The 18841-nt window shown below is 34.6% G+C and overlaps 1 protein-coding gene across 1 annotated transcript in view; it reads left to right on the top strand.

The window, feature by feature from the left end:
* The window catches only part of CFAP47 (cilia and flagella associated protein 47), a gene marked incomplete at both ends in the record, with an annotated part of 301646 nt that overhangs the window by 247250 nt on the left and 35555 nt on the right, over positions 1-18841 (top strand). Inside the window, 3 exon segments of the mRNA XM_082784753.1 lie at positions 10391-10550; positions 11166-11260; positions 13105-13266. Coding sequence (XP_082640879.1) covers positions 10391-10550; positions 11166-11260; positions 13105-13266 — 417 coding nt within the window.

Below are 18841 nucleotides of genomic sequence, written 5' to 3'. Positions count from 1 at the left end.
CTAAGAAGTACATGCTCCCTCCATGCAAATTTTAAATTCTGTACCATGTCATAGGTTATATGATTCATAGAACTATTATGTGATGGCATAATTCAAATTAGTGGGCAAAAGTTACTTTTCATGAGGGATTCTTCTTAACAACTTTGACTATTTTCTTGAGTACTAAGAAACCAAAAAAAAAAATCATAGTGCTCAGCTCTGCCGTATTACAAAAACCTGTGAACCTTGAATGATGAAGAGTATAAGTATTGAGACTTTGAAAATTTATAAGTCAATAAATATATATATGTGACTCACAGGAGAGAGTAATATCTAAACTGGCTGTTTCAAAGGTTATAAACTATGTCAAGCAAACAACTTTTGAAAAGGCAAAAGCGCTGTATAATCACTGTATCCCATTCACACACGAGTCAATTGGAGACTTATCTGTTTCCAGTTACCATCTACTATATGAAGTGTGATACATCTTCTGGCAACTTGTAAAAAACAGTACAATTTTTGGTTGAATATAAAAACTAGAAGGATGTAACATCACCAGCATCATTGCCAATTTTATACCTCTTTGCAAATTTTGATTAAAATCTGCCATAGCTTCAGAACTTGACTACTTTCAGAGATAGGACTAAGAGATGCATATATCCAAGTTTAAAATGAAAGTAAAAATATATCTGTCAAAAATAATCTGATATTTGACAAGTCAAAAATTCAGTTACACCTAACAAGCAATTACAATTTTCTTTCAGCCATGAATTCAAGACATGCTTGTGTGTTTTTAGGTCTAGAAGAAGATTAAGGAAAGCGGAAGCTGTCATACTCTTAATTTACTTACCTAGTACTTTATCTTAGGGTAACGTGAATATTCTTTAAGAAAGAAGGGATAAAGTTTGGTGATTTTTTGTGTCTGGGTACTAAAAAAAAAACACACCTGTTTAAAAAGCATATGACATTGCCTTTTCTTGAAGTTTCTTGCATTTTAAAAATACTTGTGTGGTTATTTATTTACTTTGTGGTATTTTATTTACTTTATTTGCTTTATTTACTTTTAATTTTATTTATTTTGTTAGTTTGTTTGGTTGTTTGGTTTGGTTTGGTTTTTGTTAAGATTTTAGGTAGGATACTAAATGCTTGTAGACTGTATTTTGTCATATGCAGAACAGAGTGAATTAATTTAGTAAAGGAGGAGAAGGGTTGAGTGGGACATAGTTTTCCAATTAACATAGTAGGGTGGAACATAACAGATCCTGTTTCTAAAATATATGACTATCTCTCTCTATTCTACTCACCCTAGCAGTCCCTCTCTATCCACACTGTGGTTTTGAATCTTTCTGTGGTTCACCGTGGTTTTGATCTTGTATTCCGTTATTTATCAATTCTTTAGAGAATGTCAGAAATATTTAAATGTGTAAAGAAATAAGATTACTTCATTAGTTAATTAGTTCAGGTAGGGCTGAATGACCTTATATAAACTGAGTTTATACTTAGCTTTTTTTGAGGTGTCACAATTTGTATAATTCAGAAAAAAAGACATATTTATACATCTTTTGCAGTACTGATATGGAAAAAGACTTGCATTTTCTTTTCCTTTGGCTACAAAGTATGCCTTTTGCTTTGTGCAACTTTGGATCTAGGACAATACTGTGCTGCAGACCTTTAGATTTTGGGTGCCTCAATGATCCCACAAAATTTTATCTTTATTTTTTATTCTTCTCTCCTTACTCTTATCTATTTGGCATTCCCTATGCCAAGTGTCTTCTATACTTCTATATAAAGCAGTCTGGTAGTCTCCACTGTTCTCTACCATAGAATCATCTTGCAAATTACTGTCTATGCCTGTCACCCTATTTCTGGTCCCTTAGTTGTTTTGTTTCTTTCTTTTTCCAGTCTTATTGCTCACTTTTCCCTCTCCTTGCAATCATCTTCCCATTCTCACCTTTGACCTTTGTATTGTTCTGAACTGCTGTTCAGCCTTGCTTTCTTGCTGTTCTTAGCACCTGCCATTCAAATGTGTCTTTCCTAATATGCTTACTCACTTAATTTTAGTAAAGGATACACAAAGTCCACCACTCTCAGAGTGTCTCAGGTGGACACTTTCAGAGTCCAACACCTCTGAAAGGAAACTGCAAAGATATCCCAGGCTGCCAAGACAAATGCATAAGATAACAGCAGAAATGGAAAATAGTATTGACTGTATCGTGTAAATGAATTTACACGATACAATTTGAGGCAATTACATGAGGCAATTACTTTTTTTTTTTTTTTTTCTTTTTAAGATTTGACAGCTCTGTAACACCTAACCAAAGTCAAAGTTAAAGCAACCAGAGTTTAGGAGATAAGTGGTAAATCTTGTGCTGATCCACAGTTTATGATGTTATTCAATTTCTGTATTACTGCAAAGCCATTCTTATACCTAAGTGGATAATCCAATCTGATATGTATGGAAGTGAGCGAGACTTTCTTCTGAAATATACTAAGCAGTATATTAATATTAATCAGTAGTCTTATACTGGGGATTTTAAAAATTATCATCCACTTTTTCTCAATAGGATTGTGTGGTCTTCATGGTTTTCATGACCTTTTTTATATGTATTTTTCAGTTATCTCAGTTAAATATTTTAAGTTTAATATTTTTCTTGTTTTGGTTACACTGATGAAGTGAATTGCTGTGCTTAGAACCATTTTTTTTCCCTTGACATGCTTAACCCTTGTAAGATTAACTGCTACCGCACATCTATGATAAATTAATTTAATAGGTATTTCTGGCAAAATAATGGTGGCTTTTTTTTTTTTCTTAGCCACAATTGCACTATAGACTATTAGTTAGAGAAATATAATTTTATAAATGAAAGAAGACTTTACACTTGGCTTTCTAGAGAGGCTTTGGTTAAATGCAAAATAAATTGCATTAAATGAAACAACATATTTAATTACTAAGCCCTGTTCTCAATCCATTTATTTTAATCTAAATAGCAAATGTTTAACTTGTATCTATTATTTAGTACCAGAAAAAAAATCATTCTAAATTAAATCTCTTAATGAGAGAAGCCAGAAAGATTCTGCCAGAAGTGTACAAAATTGTATTAACACAAGATTCATAAAATGGCAGAAAGGTTATAAACATACTGTATCTAATACATTTTATTGTGTGCTTATGATAGTGATGATGTGAAGCCTTTTCAGTTAAAGACTCAAACATCCAGTCTTTCATTTGTGCCATTTATTTCTTAAAGCAACTTTTCAAGTTTTAACCAGTCATTTGTGAAATTGCTTGTTAGCATCTGAGTTGCATATTCATGGCTTAATTTTTTCAACTAAGGAACTCAGTAACTCAGGGGGATCTTATCAATGTTTATAAATAACTGAAGGGAAGGTTCAAACCAGGCAGAACCAGGCCCTTTTCAGTGGTGCACAGTGACAGGGTAAGAGGCAGTGGGCACAAACTGGAACACAAGATGCCTCCTGAACATCAGGAAACACTTCCTTACTATAAATGTGACAGAACTGGCACAGAGAGGCTGTGGAATCTCCTTCCTTGGAGATCTTCAAAAGCTGCCTGGGCAGGGTCCTGTGCAACCTTCTCTCAGTGGACCTGTCTCAGCAGGTGAGTTGGACCACATCTGCCAGAGATCCTTCCAACTCCAACCATTCAGTGATTCTCTGAAGCTTTCAGATGTTGGTCAAAAGACAACTCTAACCTTTGGTGGAAGAATCCATAATTAATGAAGCAGAAAGTCCACCCAAAAATAAATTCACCATGGACCATCTATGAAAGGAATCTCTCTTTCATCCCAACTACCTAAATAAACTGTAGTGAGGGAAGAAAAATGAAATATACATGTATATATATATATTTCTATAAATACATACCAAGTGATTCATTGAGAAAATGTCTATATATGGCTTAGCATACAAGAATGTATTATATGTATTCTGAAAAGCAAAACCAAACCTGAGTATAGTGATCTACCATGAACACAGAATTACGGTATCACATTGCTTAGGTGGTAAAGGACCTCTTGAGATTATCTCATCCAACCCCTCCCTTGCTACAGCAGGGTCAGCCAAAGCAGGTTTTTCAGGATGATATCTAGTCAGGTTTTGAGTATCTCCATAGATGGAGTTTGTTGACTGATGGCTGTTGATCCAGAAAATTGTATTCTTATTTACTCATTGAGACTGACTAATTATAATACTGATGTATGAAAATGAACACAGATTGCTGCATTCCCACATTTTGCTAATTAGAACCCATAACAAAGGGCTATGATCATGTTTTACTGAAAGGGAATCAAAACTTCAAGCAGCCTCATAGGAAGGACCAGAAAAAAAAAAAAAAAAAGCAAACAAAAATGAACCCATCCTTAGTAACAGTTGAGGCAGAATTGCTGTATGTACTTTATTTAACTCTTGGAATAGACCACTGAATCACTTTTGGCAGAGTTGTTTAAAAGAAAAAAAAAAAAAAAAGACCTTAATCTTCAGATGTGAGCCAGGCTTTTATTTCTTCTAGCAGGTGAGAATAAATGAAGAATACATACACATGATTTTTTAATGTATTTCTGATGCTTACTGGAGCGTTGGCAATATCTGACTCTCTACTGCCTGAAATCAATCCTACTTTTCTGGATGAATTCCTTTAGAAAGAATTAAAAATCTTTCCCCAGCAGCAGCTATTGTCTGCGAATATTGTGGAGGCCACCCTTTCCATATCCTGAGGATAGTGTTAGAAAACAGACCCGATTATACTGAACTAACATTTTTATGACCAGTTTTAATTTTAGCAGGGCCATCTGTGGTTTTAACTGGTTATTCTATGATGATTCTTATGGAGAAACTATTAAGATTAAAAAAAAAAAAAAAAAAAAAAAGACAAAGGACCACCCTACTACTCGTAAATGGTTTCCCATCAGACTCCAGCAAGACATAGAGAGATCTTCCTCATCTCTTGCCTCTTTTTCAGTTGGAGGAAACTGAACTGAGGGCTGCTGTTCTGGGTACAATCAGTGGGAATTACTCTGAGATGCTATAGACTTAATAGTAATGCATCAAGGAAGCAGACCTTTCAACATCTAGAAATTTTATGATCAGAGTTCCTTACTAATATGAAAGGTACATGGCTTGAACTAAGATGAGTTAAATGAGAAGATTATGATTCTTTTCAAAGATACTGTAGGATATTTTGCTCATTGTCATCACAGTTTTAACAGTGTGGCAAGGTTTATCAGTGCTTGCTCTTAAACTTTTTCCTAAGCTACTGTAGAGGCAACAAATGAATTTTTACCCATCTATGATCCTTCCAAATATAGCTTCCTCGCAGCTATAGAGATCCACTGCATTACTTCAACTTTAGCTTTCAGAGTGATATTCTTTCCAGGGCTGACATGGAAATTACAGAACTCAATGAAGAGTGCAGTGCCCCCAGAGAAGTAAAGCAGAGAATTTGAAATGCACTCATTTTGATTTAATTATGTAATTCAGTTCTGAGTTCTAGTCTCAAGTTTCAAAGAATGTGGACTCCAAAGGTTCAGAATCACTGAGAACAGAATCACTGAGAACAGAATCACTGTTCTCTACCTTCCTTTGGAGAGGCTAGAGGCAGGGCTTAAAATATAGGCTACCTCATAAAGAAATAAGGGAGGAGACAGATCTCCATGTGCTTCTCCGTAAGGCAGTTGACTCCAATTGTGATCCTTTGGTTTGAATGAGGTGGGTTCAGCCCATAAAGGGTCAGCTGTGCGTTTGCTGATAACTACAACTGTTTCCTTCTGGTTTTTGTACAGTGACATGGAAGCAGGGTGTTATCAAAATCTGGCCTAAAGCTTTATACCAAATATGATGCAGCTTTATTTATATTATCCCTGGAAGTCTTTAAAAGACATTTAGATGTAGAGCTTAGGGATATGGTTTAGTGGGGACTGTTAGTGTTAGGTCAGAGGTTGGACTCGATGATCTTGAGGTCTCTTCCAACCTAGAAATTCTGTGTGATTCTGTCTGTCTGTGTGATTTATTCAGAAAAAGTGCCTTGCTGTGAATTTCTTACAGAGAGTTTGTGGAACAACTTGGTCATGCTGATTTATGCTAAAATTGCCCACATAAATATTATTGTCTGTTGTGTCAGGAGTTGCTGGTTTACATTCTCTAAATGGGAATAAGAAAAGAGAAGCATGAAGCAATATGTGTTTTTTTTTTTTTTTTTTTTTTTTTTTTTTTCCAATTAGGCCTATTTCATCTGTCTTTTTAACTATGCAAAATCATAAGGAAATAAATCTTTACTAGCAGTTAATGATCAGTTAGTTAGTTGACAGCTGCAGGCAAGTCCAGTGATATAAAAATTACTGTCATTATGAACAGCTTCTAATAGGAAGAATGTTTATTAAAAATGTGAACACATTCTGTTTCAACAGTTATAGTAAAATTTGTCTTTTTGTGATGTTTAATAACCAATTTTCTGCGAGAATGACCCAGAATGATATCATATGGACTCTGTATTAAAATTTACTGTTAAAAAAGCCGTATGTCCTGTAACAGGCATAATTAAGCTGCTGTTTAAACAGTATGTGCAATGCATATATAATGTAACAAAATATTAGTTTACAGTCTGTTCTATTTGTCATGTGTTAAAACAGTTGCAAATGGTATTAATGATGGTATTTTAAGTTGCAAATCATCCTGAGTACATTATTCTGGCAAAACACTATAGACCAAAAATTATCTTGAACAGCTCCTGGATATTCAATTAATAAAATGTTGATATAGCAGCAATTTTGTTATTAGTAATTTATATACAACATGGTAGAGTGCATAGAGAGGAAATACTTCCTCGATAACCCTAGCAGAATACATGAGGTCCACAAACAAATAGTATGAACTTGGTTTGTCAAGTTGATTTCTACTAAATTATGCACATATATTTTATTGTCTTTCTGTGTGTACTATTGCTGGTGCAGTGTTCCTTAAAAAGCTGGGATGGTGTTTTCCTACATACATAGCAAAATGACGGGTAAGTGTTTTTACAGAACACAAAGTGTTTTTGTGGCAAGTTAAAGCTGTTCTTGCACTTTGGAGGCAATGGAGAGGTTTCTTTCTCTGTACCTTACAGCCTTTTAACAACTTGAAGGTCACCCATCCATGATGACTAGAAGGAGAAAAGAGAAAAAATAACTAAGGACGAAATGATACAAACCACAGTTGCTCAGTGCTGCAATGGAACAGATGTGTGTGTATTACTACATATAACTATCTCTCTATGTATATACACAACTGTATGATGTGTAAAGATACCATTAGGGATTAGAGATATCTGTGGTGGGAATGTTTAGGAGACTGACTAAATAGGTCACTTTTAAAAAAAACCTTACTGAAATTGTTTACTAACAACAATTTTCAAGCTAATGAGCAATTCTTACACACTGTTAGCAATTATTACATGTATGAAAGTGCTATTCTTTAGTAATCATATCCTAAATAAGTGTACAATGTTGTGAAGCTCATGCTGTATAATTAGCACTGATGACTTTGGTCCTTGATGTTCATCATGGAGGTTAAAGTGATCAGGCTTGACAGAGAAAAACTTTGATGAAAAGAAGAACTGAATTTGGATGATTGTCTTTCTTCTCCATCTTTCTCTGGTCATTATGGCTGCTGTGCACTTCTTGACTCCTCCCCCTCCGAGGGGCAGTCTCAACAGCTCCCCATGGTGTTTGGGTTTTGGCTCTGCTGGTCATGCCTCCTATGTATTCAGCAAAATGTCCTGCCTGTTGCAGTCCCTTTTGCTTACCTTGTGCTTCATCTTTAAACTTCCGTTACCCAAATGCCTCCTGCATGAAGGTACATATCTTTGTTCCTTTTTTGGTCACGTTGCTCACAAACTTATTTACAATGCTTCCACATTGTGTTTGGATTTGCCATAATGGTGTCACAAAGTGCGTACATACTGTTGTTGGTAATACTACTTTGGTATGTATATATTTGGATTCAAGGCAAGCTAATTATATCCTGATGAATAAGCTTCTAATGTAGAATGGAGTAGAATAGAATTTTATAGAATTTTAATATAGTGGAGATTTATAGATATTACAGGCCTCTGCCTTAGCTACAGCAGCGTAGGCCCAAAGTTTGACAAATCACAGTAGAAAGCTGTCTTGTTTCTCATGGAAGGAGAACTATCAGAGCTATAGCTGACATCTATTTCAAAGGAATGGGTCAGAAGGTTTTGGAAGTATGGCAACAATGTGTATGATCAGTTTAGTTATTTAAGATATTGGATTGACGGGTATGTTGGTAATTTTTTAAAGGTAAAACTCTTAGACCACACTATTGTCAACAGTATGTGTATATTCTTCATCTTTTAAATCTTGTGTGTGTGTGTATATATATATATACACACTTGATTTGTAATACATCAACTGAGGACATTAAGATCTAAGAAAATATCATAAGTCTTTATTAAATGATTTTTTTTTTTCATTTTAGCAATTAGCAATTTAACATGATATTTAATGAGAATATTTTCGAGCTGTTTCAAGATAAGAGACTTTTCAAGTACTTTTTTTCAAAAACAAATTGCTCATACCATGATGGAATTACAAAACTGCACAGAAATTATGCAATTATTATTACAGTGCAGTTACTTAATTTCCATTACTACATGATGAGCCTTTACAATACAGAAATCCAAATGTTTAGGTAAGAATTTTTTACTATTAGTAGAATGCATAGTAATGTGAAGCACTGGTCAGTATTTGAGGTTTTGAGGCATTGTTAATGAAAGAGGCAGAAATCCTGCAGGTGGAATGGTTTGTCTTTAAATAACCCCAACCTTCATAATTAGATTGATTTTCCAATCTTAATTTAGTTAGTTCATTTTAATTTATAAGAGTTTCTAGCTAAAAACATTACAGCTACAGAACCATATTGACTCCAGTTGGTTTATATGCTGTAGAAAGTACCTAGATAACACAGTACAAGATAATTCATCATAAAGGTAATTATCCTGGACAGTGTTTTACTTGATTTCTTTTTGCTTCTGGCCATTCCTATCTGTCATCATTTTATTCTGTCTCCCTAAAAGTCTACAAAACTTCAATGCATCCAACTCTTTTTTAATATTTTGTCCTTCCCAAGACTGCATTACAATGTTCTTATTGCTCACTTTGCTACAGCTCTCAGCACTGAGGTCTTCATCCCTCCAGCCACTTAGTCTATAGGAAGGTGAACATTTGGAGCACAAGATAAAAGTTTCCCTGGTGACATTTTTTGAGCACCTAGCAGTCTTTTGTTATCACAAGAAGCAATCACAGGGAGTGCACTGCTTCTTCCATGCATTCTAACTTTAGCAGACTCCGTCATTCTCAGGAAATGATGCACATGTATCTATATGAGCGGATATGCATTGTAGTAGGCATGAAAAATTACCACAAAAATGTAGAGCATAATGTAAAAGCAGTTAGTTATATCCAGGAGGTTTTTCTGCAGGTAGAATTAAAGCTGAAACCCTAACCCAGAGACATCAGTTCTACCAAATTTCAAGAATTATTTTAAAAGCTTGAAAACAGATAGACTATATGACTCATTTGTTCTAATTTTCCTTTTTTTTTTTTTTTTTTTTTTTTTTCCTATAACTTAATTGCTGGAACTTAGGTAGATATTCTGACACATGGCACACAGGCAACCTGTTGGAAAAAGGCCCTTAATTATGGAATGTGTCAGGTCACCTTCACTGCAGACAGGATAGAGTTTTTTTTTTTTTTTTTTTTTTTTTTTTAAGCAAAGTCAATCACATGAGAAATAGTACAGAAAAGGCATGGCTTCTATAATGGTAGTATAAGTTCTTTAAAATGTATTTCAGTTATGTCACAAACATAAACAATCGTTTTTGGATTCATCTTTTTTTATGCAATATTATTCTCATATGTTTCAACCCACCAATGCAATGGGATTACACATGGTCTCTGAATATTCAATATGGGAAGATCACTTTATCTTGTTTTGTTTTGAGCCTTCAGAGTCTCTTTGAGTCTCTTTTCAAAGCTTTATCAGTAAGCAGAAGTGTAAAAGGACTTCTGGTTTCATGTTGCTTTGCCAAACAATATTATATTTTTATTTTTATTTTTTTAATTCCAACAATTTTTGTCAACTCCTCTCTTTAGGACATGGAATCAAGGAATCAAGAAACACCTTATTACAGGAGGACTGACCTCAGATGGTAGTGTAAGATAAGATTTGACTGTAGCAAGAGCAGGATAAAATGTGATTTGTTGTCACAGGGAGAACAATACACTATGCTAAAATGTTAAATGGTGTATATAAAAAAAAAAAGTAAATATGTGAATAAAATGTTTTAAGTGATTTTCAAAATTTCCAAGGTACGATAACAATCTGTTCTGTCTTACAGGAATTCAGTTAGCTCCAAAAGAAAAACTGGACATCCCAGTGTTATTCATGCCAGATACAATGAAAATGTATGAGGCTGCGGTGGTAATTCATGTAATGAGGCAAAATGGTGAAAACTGGCCTTATGAGGATTCTGCTGAATTAAGTAAAGACTTAAAGAGGTAATTTATTCTAATAGGAAAAATATGCAGTTGCAGATACTCAATCTTATAATCATTTTTCCCTTCAGATATCTGTGTGTGGCTCCCAAGGGGAAGCAAGTGTCTGATTTTTGAGGGCACTAGATATCCAACATGAGCTTTTAATGTACCCTGCAAAGTATGTACTTTACAAAATGCAAAGTACTATCTGCCAGTACAGTTACGGATATTGAGCAAATGAAAGTTGTTAGATACTTCTAATTTTGGGGTTAATAATTGCTCTCCTGTGGGTATGTTTTTGTAATGCATAAAATACATAAACTTTGCTTCAGTGTAGGCATGACATAAGAGAGAGCAAATCAAGCCAAATGATCTTGTATCCTGACATGGTATTCAGAGACACTAAAATAAGTGGATGTCAGTTATGGCTTTTATGATTTGCTTGGATCTTATTTCATATATTTTTTTTAGATATGTTTAGCATTAAAGCATACAATTAAATGGAGTTTCACGTTTCCGGTAACTCTTAACTCTATATTGTTTTAGAGAAAAAAAATCTCAATACTATCATAATGTTAGTACCATAATAACATTCTACCTGTTTTCCATGATACTGTTCACTTATTCTCCAAATAGTGTTATTGTGTTAGAGGATGGGGGTATTCAGGGAATACTCTGGACCTATCCAGTTCATGGAATACCCGAAGCACCACAGCAGAAATTAGTGCCAGGTAGGTAATTACTGAAAAACTTGAACAGTAAGTTCAAGGAAATAAAATAGTTATTTGTGTTCTCACCTGCTTGGTCATGAAAATTTGCTCTAATACTCTATCACATTTTTAAAAAAGATAAAATCACATATTAAAAATAAAATCCCCTTCCCAGCCTACAAAGTAAATCTAGACCTTCTGTTTCTTTCTCATTATGGATAAAAGGAGCTGGGAACAGTTGGAAACCTCATGGCTTGTGCACTTTAGTGTCCCAGTTAATGCTAAATTAGAGAACCATAAATAAATCAAATGAAAGACTGACACAAGTATAGATTTCGACTTAAATACCCCAAATACCCTTCCAGACAGTTTAATGGTTAGATGTCCATTGTGTTGCTCAGCCTTGAATTTCACTGTAACCAAAACAGGTTGGTGTAAATAGCAGTAAGTTTTCCACTTGCTCCTGAGAAGTAAACTTGCATTAAAAAATAACTGACACATTCATAGGACTTTTATTGTTGCTTATTTTTTGTATAGTACATGTTTATAGATTTGTTAAACATATTTTTAAAGGTGAGATATAACCCCAGAATAGTGAAACATAGAAATTGTGAACAGCTTTTTAAAGCTAAAAGCTTGGTAAAACTACAACGTATGGTGTAGATGAGGGACAATTTTATACCAAATTATTTTTGATAGTAACAATAATGAAACAAGCTCCAGAATTACAAGTTATAGCTAACTAAATAGGATTCAGGATCAAGGCATTTTTTGCTTTTTTTTTTTTTTTTTAAATACGGAATATAATTACTTACCAAGAGTTGTGTCTGAATTATTTATCATAAAATCTTGATACGAAGTTCAGAAATAATTTTTAAATAATCTTTGGATATAATTCTGCTGATTGTTTTAGATAAGGGATCAAATTACTAGTTCTGAACATTTCATCCTTACTTAAAAATGTGTGACCATGAGTCATTACTTACTGCCTTGTAGGCAGAAAAAAAATATCTAAATTTTAATAATATAAAAATAATTATGCAGTTTTCAGAGCCATAATTCTGAGGAAAATGATATTTAGACCTTGAAACTGAAAAATATGTAATCATCTCCTCTTTTTCATGTTGATTTCAATACCTCTGGAAAATTCTTTTTTGCTGGAAAACATTTTATTTTTTTCCTTCAGCTTTTTAATCTGATTTTCTCCTCTTTCTGTGCCAATAAGAACTAAAAGAACCATAAATAATGACCACAAAAGTAAGCCTTATAAAATCTAGTATATAAGCTAAAGTCCAACTATCTTCTAATGAAAAAGGACAGGTTTTGTAATAAGCAAATTAAAAGCATTAACTGAATTGAAAAAATGTCTGTCATGCTTCAAAGAGAAGGATGCTCTTTATTTTGTCATAGTTCTTTAAAAGCTGAAATTTGAACAATATTCTTACTTGGTAAGAAACCAAGTAGTAAGTTAGTACTGTTTCATTTAACTTTTAAATTCTTTCTCTCTCTCTCTCTTTTTTTTTTTCCTTTCATTCTTCCTTTCTTATTGCTATATATCAAACTATATCATAAAGCATATTTGCAAATGAACTAAAATGAAGATATATTTTATTATTATAAAATAAAAGAGCAAAATTTGCAAGTGTTGTTATGAACTAACTATAGGAACAGATTTTTGTTTGTTTAGAAATATTTCCTACTATTTCACCTAAAAAATGAACAACAAAACTTTGAGAAAACTGTCTTTTAGTTGTCTCACTCATTTCTGGAATTCCATCATTCTCCAAGCATACGTCACTTCTAATTATTTTGTTAAAAACAAGATTCTGATGCTTTACAAATAATGGATTCTTTCTTTTCTGTAGCTGTTGTATGTTGTCAAGCCAGGCAGAGAGTAGAAAAAAGAGTAGAAGTGCTGCTAACTGGTGCAGTTCCTGGTGCAACTGCTATGCCTGCCACAAGAAATTCTGCATTGATCAATAGACATAAGCCAGCCAACATCCAAGAAGAAGTTCAAGTCACTGATGGTAAGAATAAATAGCTTGGATATCACACTTTTTTTAATAACATTGCACATACAGTAAGTACTTTACTTACTGTAACTCTGCTATGACAACAGATGGGAATTAGAAAAATCTTTCTCTCAGACCATATTTCTACCATGTTGCAAATATAGGACATTCATATAACAGTATGTCTGTGGAGTTACAGGCACCTCTGAACTTTTCTTTTATGTGTGTCTTGGATGTGAGGCTTGCACACATACCATCTCTCCTTTAAAAGAGTATAGCCTGCACAAAGTGTAAAGGTAGCAAAAATATGTCTGTGTAAGCATTGCAAGGCATTGTTTATCTTCAGGTTGTCCCTATTTGTAAGATGCATTCCCACCAGAAGGCCAATATCTGCAGCAAAATGGATTTAAGAAAGAGGCCTTGTTCTAAGGAAGCAATAAAGCTGTGTAAAAGAAAGCTTCCACTTATAGTTAATCAGCTGATGACATAGTGAAAATCAATTCCTTCAGAGATACACCACCTTTTTGTATCATACCTCTCTTTGAAAGAGAATGGTACAATGTATAAGAAAAGAATACTTGTTAAGCTTCATGTATATTATTTCTGTTCATAGATAGGCATGTATTAACAGTCATACTACAAGTTATTAATTGCAACATTATCCTTTCACTAATTATTGTACCTTTGAAATTACACTTACATTTGTTTTTAGGTACAAAGTCATCCTACTTTTTCAGAAAAGTGTTATTTTAGTGTTACAGCATGTGACATGAGATACAGCTGTAAATGAGGGTAAGGGATTTCACCCATGCTCAACTTTCTCAAGAGTATAATGCACTGTAACATGGTAAAAGATGAGTACAGAAGTTACTGTGATTGTAAGTCATTGACTTTCAGGTTGAGAGACAGGTAGACTTGCCTTTTTTCTCATCTATGCCATTGGAGTCAGCATCAGAGTCTGGTCCAACAGCCACTTTACTTTACAGGAATACCATGTTGCAATAGCTTCCCTGCCAAAGAACTGTGAAAAAGTGAACATCTGTTAAATTGAAATCAAGATGCATTATTACATCCTTCCTATAAGGATAATTTTCATCCAGTCATAGCTCCACCCCTGCACATTTAGCACTGTGGTCTTCTCTCTGAAATCACTGTCCAGATCTTTATTTTTTTTATTTATTTTTTAATATGTTTAAAACAGAAGGCAATCTAAAAGTTGGACTGCTGTCACAACCTTACACATAGTATACTTACTCATTATTTAATCTTTGTAATTGCTTATTTAAACTTTATAATTACCCATATCCCAGTATCAAGGATAGCTTATTGTCTGGGCATATATTGTCTTACATTCCCATATTACAAAGTGATAGTGATCGATCCGATAAAGTAAAAAGATGTGAAGGTCTCAACATACGTTCTTGCCTCTTTGGAGAACTGTAAATATTATTAATATAATTTTGTTTGGCATTGTGAGAACAGTGATATATCAAAATACATCACCATATTTTTTACTGTAGTGCAGCAAGGCTTAACTCTGCATTAACTTATTACAAGTGAGCAGGCCATCTTAAACATAACTGAGCTATTTCCCTCCAAAAAGGTGGCCTCTGAATTGACAAGAATAACATATATTCAGCAAGTTGAGACAGCATTTTGAAAGACTTGCAGATTCATGATGTGTAGTGCTTGTTTTATTCATGGGAAAATATTTCATATTTATACGACTGGCTCCTGTGCATACTGCAAGACATTGATTTGGGACATCATTGTATCTTTTCAAGCAAGAAGTCTGGTAATGAAATGCTTGACAACATAGGTAGTAAGAACATTTATAATGCTGGTGCTTTTCGATGACATATTAATGTCATATTGCTGAATGAATTTGATGCCTATTAGGAATCAGATTTAATGGTACTATCTGAGCTTTCTGCAGTCTACCAGTAATAATATAAACAAAAGCGTAAACTCTAAGATAGTAGGCTGGCAAGCTGTTTTTCTTTTTTTTTTCTTTTTTTATCTTTTATGAAAGAGTGATTCATCAGATGGTACGTGTGATGTGTAGTAAGCAGATTTCATATTCAAAGATAAATGATGATAATTACTGGCAGATCAGATTTAAGCAGCTACTACTACATTTCAGTATTTAAATTGTTTGGACAAGTATAAATTGTTGGGGAGTAAAAAATCTTCAAGCATGTCCTTTGTGTTAAAGGAATTCAGTTTCATCCATTCCAAATGATATCATTTGAAATAGAAAATTATTACAATTTCTTAAGACAGAAGGGGATGATCTAAATACCATGTAGCTAAAATGACATCACTTGTTCAGGAGTAAGCAATGTTCCAGAGATCAAATAAATTAAAAACAATGTTTTAGGCATATCAACTATAATATGCCCCCTTTAAAAATAATTTTCAATTATATGTACTCAATATGTATTTTTCAGCTGTTTTCTTAAATATGTCTCTAATTCTATTATTTTTGGTAAACCTAATTTAAGACATTAATTCATCCAGACACGTGTGGAGGTTCTTACCTGTACTCTAATAATATACCTTTTTAAATTCACCTTAAACATTAAATAGGGGGAAAGAAATGATGCATTTTCCATTGTCTTGTAAGAAAAGCATCAAACATTATCAAGCATGTTATCCGTTATAGATATTGACTGGAATTCAGATGTTTCTAGGCAACCAAACTTCAGTATGTTGAGAACATGTGGAGTATACAGAGTATTTTCTGACTGAGGAAAAACACTGATCAGTCCTGTCTCTGCATTTCTAATAGTCCTTTGTAACCTATCCCTTTCACCTACTTCAGTTTATCACATAAGGCAGCCAGTATAGAGTGTTCATAATTAACTTCCCTGTGTTTTATTAATTCATAGTGCCTCTCACAGCTTAAGGTCTGGTCTTAGTTCCTTGCTCCTGGGTTCTTATTTCTGGGAAAGTTTCAAGCGAGTTAATTTTTTTGGGGGGACAGTACTGTTCAGATTGAGGGTAGCACAGCTGTAAGTTTTTCATGTTATGTGCAAGTTTTGCAGCTATGTTGACCTCTAAACAGATGAACAGTTCAATTACATCTTGTGGTCAAATAACGTTTTCCAGATTTCCTAATCTATAATGTACATTGGCATATGCTACCCAAAGTGTACCCTTTGTTTCACCATATAAGAAAACAGCAAAAATAGAAATAGGTATATATATGTGCATTCTCTGCAGTTTATTAGACTGCTATTACAGTCTAACATCCAATCAGATATAACGGATCTAACATACAAAACTTCCTGAAGTGTTGAAACTCACCAAAATTTACAGAAATCCTCTATTTTCTTTATCTTCATTAGAAGTTATTTGAGATGGGAAGAACAACACCTACAAACGTTAAAAGCTATTCCCTACTCTATCAAGATTTCATGTTGGCCAGAGATAGGGATTCCACTAAATGCCAGTTTAATGTGATGGGTCTGGATCAGGAAGCTAACCTGTAACAAATAAGTTCAACAAAATTTGATAAGATCAAAGAAATATTATCATGAGTGGTAATGAGATAAGTGGTTGGAAAGCTGCCTGGCAGAGAAGGACCTGGGAGTATTGGTTGATAGTCGGCTGAATATGAGCCAGCAGTGTGCTCAGGTGGCCAAGAAGGCCACCAGCATCCTGGCTTGTATAAGAAACAGTGTGGCCAGCAGGGCTAGGGAAGTGATTGTCCCCCCTGTGCAGGCTCTGGTGAGGCTGCACCTTGAGTACTGTGTTCAGTTTTGGGCCCCTCACTACAAGAAGGACATCGAGGTGCTTGAGCGAGTCCAGAGAAGGGCAACGAAGCTGGTGAGGGGTCTGGAGAACAAGTCCTACAAGGAGCGGCTGAGGGAGCTGGGCTTGTTCAGCCTGGAAAAGGGAAGGCTCAGGGGTGACCTTATTACTCTCTATAGGTACATTAAAGGAGGCTGTAGCGAGGTGGGGGTTGTTGCATGGCTGGCAACAGGACAAGGGGAGTAGGCTAAAGTTGTGCCAAGGGGAGGTTTAGGTTAGATGTTAGGAGAAACTTCTTTAATGAAAGGGATGATAAGCATTGGAATGGGCTGCCCAGGGAAGTGGTTCAGTCACCATCCCTGGCTGTCTTTAAAAGACATTTAGATCTAGAGCTTAGTGATGTGGTTTAGTGAAGGACTTTTTAGTGTTAGGTCAGAGGTTGGACTAGGTGATCATGAAGGTATCTTCCAACCTAGATGATTCTGTGATTCTGTGATCAGCATAAGGTAGAAAATGCCAGTACAGGTGGAGAGAAAATATAGACTTAGTCTCTCTCATTTAGACATTTTAATTTAATTACTGATAAGGTGTTGGAGGTAAATATGGAAAGCAACACGAAGAAGATAATAACAATGAAGATAGCTCTCTATATAACTTAAGCCATCTCTCTGTTGTTGTAATCATTATGGAATTATTTTGAAATGTTGTTTGAGGATGAGAGAATTATGGTTTTATAAATGAGATTGTAGACTGTTGTTGTTGTTTTTCTCTCTGTGATAAGTAGAAGAAAGAACAACAAAATGTTTGTTTTGTATTAGCAGATAGGTGAAAGCTACTAGTAATGGCAAAATGAAAATGTAGATAAGAGGGTGAACCACCAACTGGTAGGAAGAGACACTCTATTATGGTTTACCTTATTACTAAAGATGACAACTCCTACAGGAAAATAGGGAATTATCTGAAGTCAAAGAATAATGCATAAGAGTAGAAATGGAAGCCTAGGTAGATTATTTTGTGAGCTTTATAATTTTTGTTTACATCTGGCTGTTTGCTTCTTTATCTATGAGTGCAACATGGGAGAGATTTGATGCATTATCTCTCTTCCTGGAGGAAAAGTCTAAATTCACCAACTTAAATTTCAATGGGACAATATGCAAAATATAGTAAGTACTATATAGGATTGCTTCAGTGAAAATGAAATATGTGGAGGAAATAATGGATCTAGTGGATGCTCACAGTTTTAATGGAAAATGAACTATCTGGATGATCAAGCAATCCCTTTCTGTTAATTACTGTTAGATTGTAAAGCAGGAGTTTAAATGCACATTTGTGTTTAGGAAGGTTGGATTTTTAAATGGCCCATATTTGTACATTAGTAACAAAAATCATAGAATACTATGATTATGGAATCATAGAATCATTTAGGTTGTAAAATGCCTCTAAGATTAAGTCCAACCTTTAACTTAGCACTGCCACGTCTACCACTAAACCATGTCCCTAAGCACCTCATCTACACATCTTTTAAATACCTCTATAGACCGTGCCTCAGCCACATCCCTGGACAGCCTGTTCCAATTCTTCACAACCCTTTCAGTGAAGAGTCTTTTCCAGATATGCAAGCTAAACCTCCCCTGGAGCAACTTGAGGCCATTTCCCCTTGTTCTATCACTCCTGTTTGGGAGAAAATACCGACCCACACCTTGCTATAACTTCCTTTGAGGCAGATGTAAAGAGCAATCAGGTCTCCCATGAAACTCCATTCCTCTACGCTAAATTAACCTCATTTGCCATCCTTCCCGAACTGAGCCTGCGGGGGTTGCCCACAGGCAGCAGC

This window comes from Aythya marila, assembly GCF_965140915.1.
Source record: "Aythya marila genome assembly, chromosome: 1".
Taxonomy (NCBI): Eukaryota; Metazoa; Chordata; class Aves; order Anseriformes; family Anatidae; genus Aythya; species Aythya marila.
The sequence above is the reverse complement of the archived record's forward strand: the minus strand, read 5'-3'. Positions and strand labels throughout refer to the sequence as shown.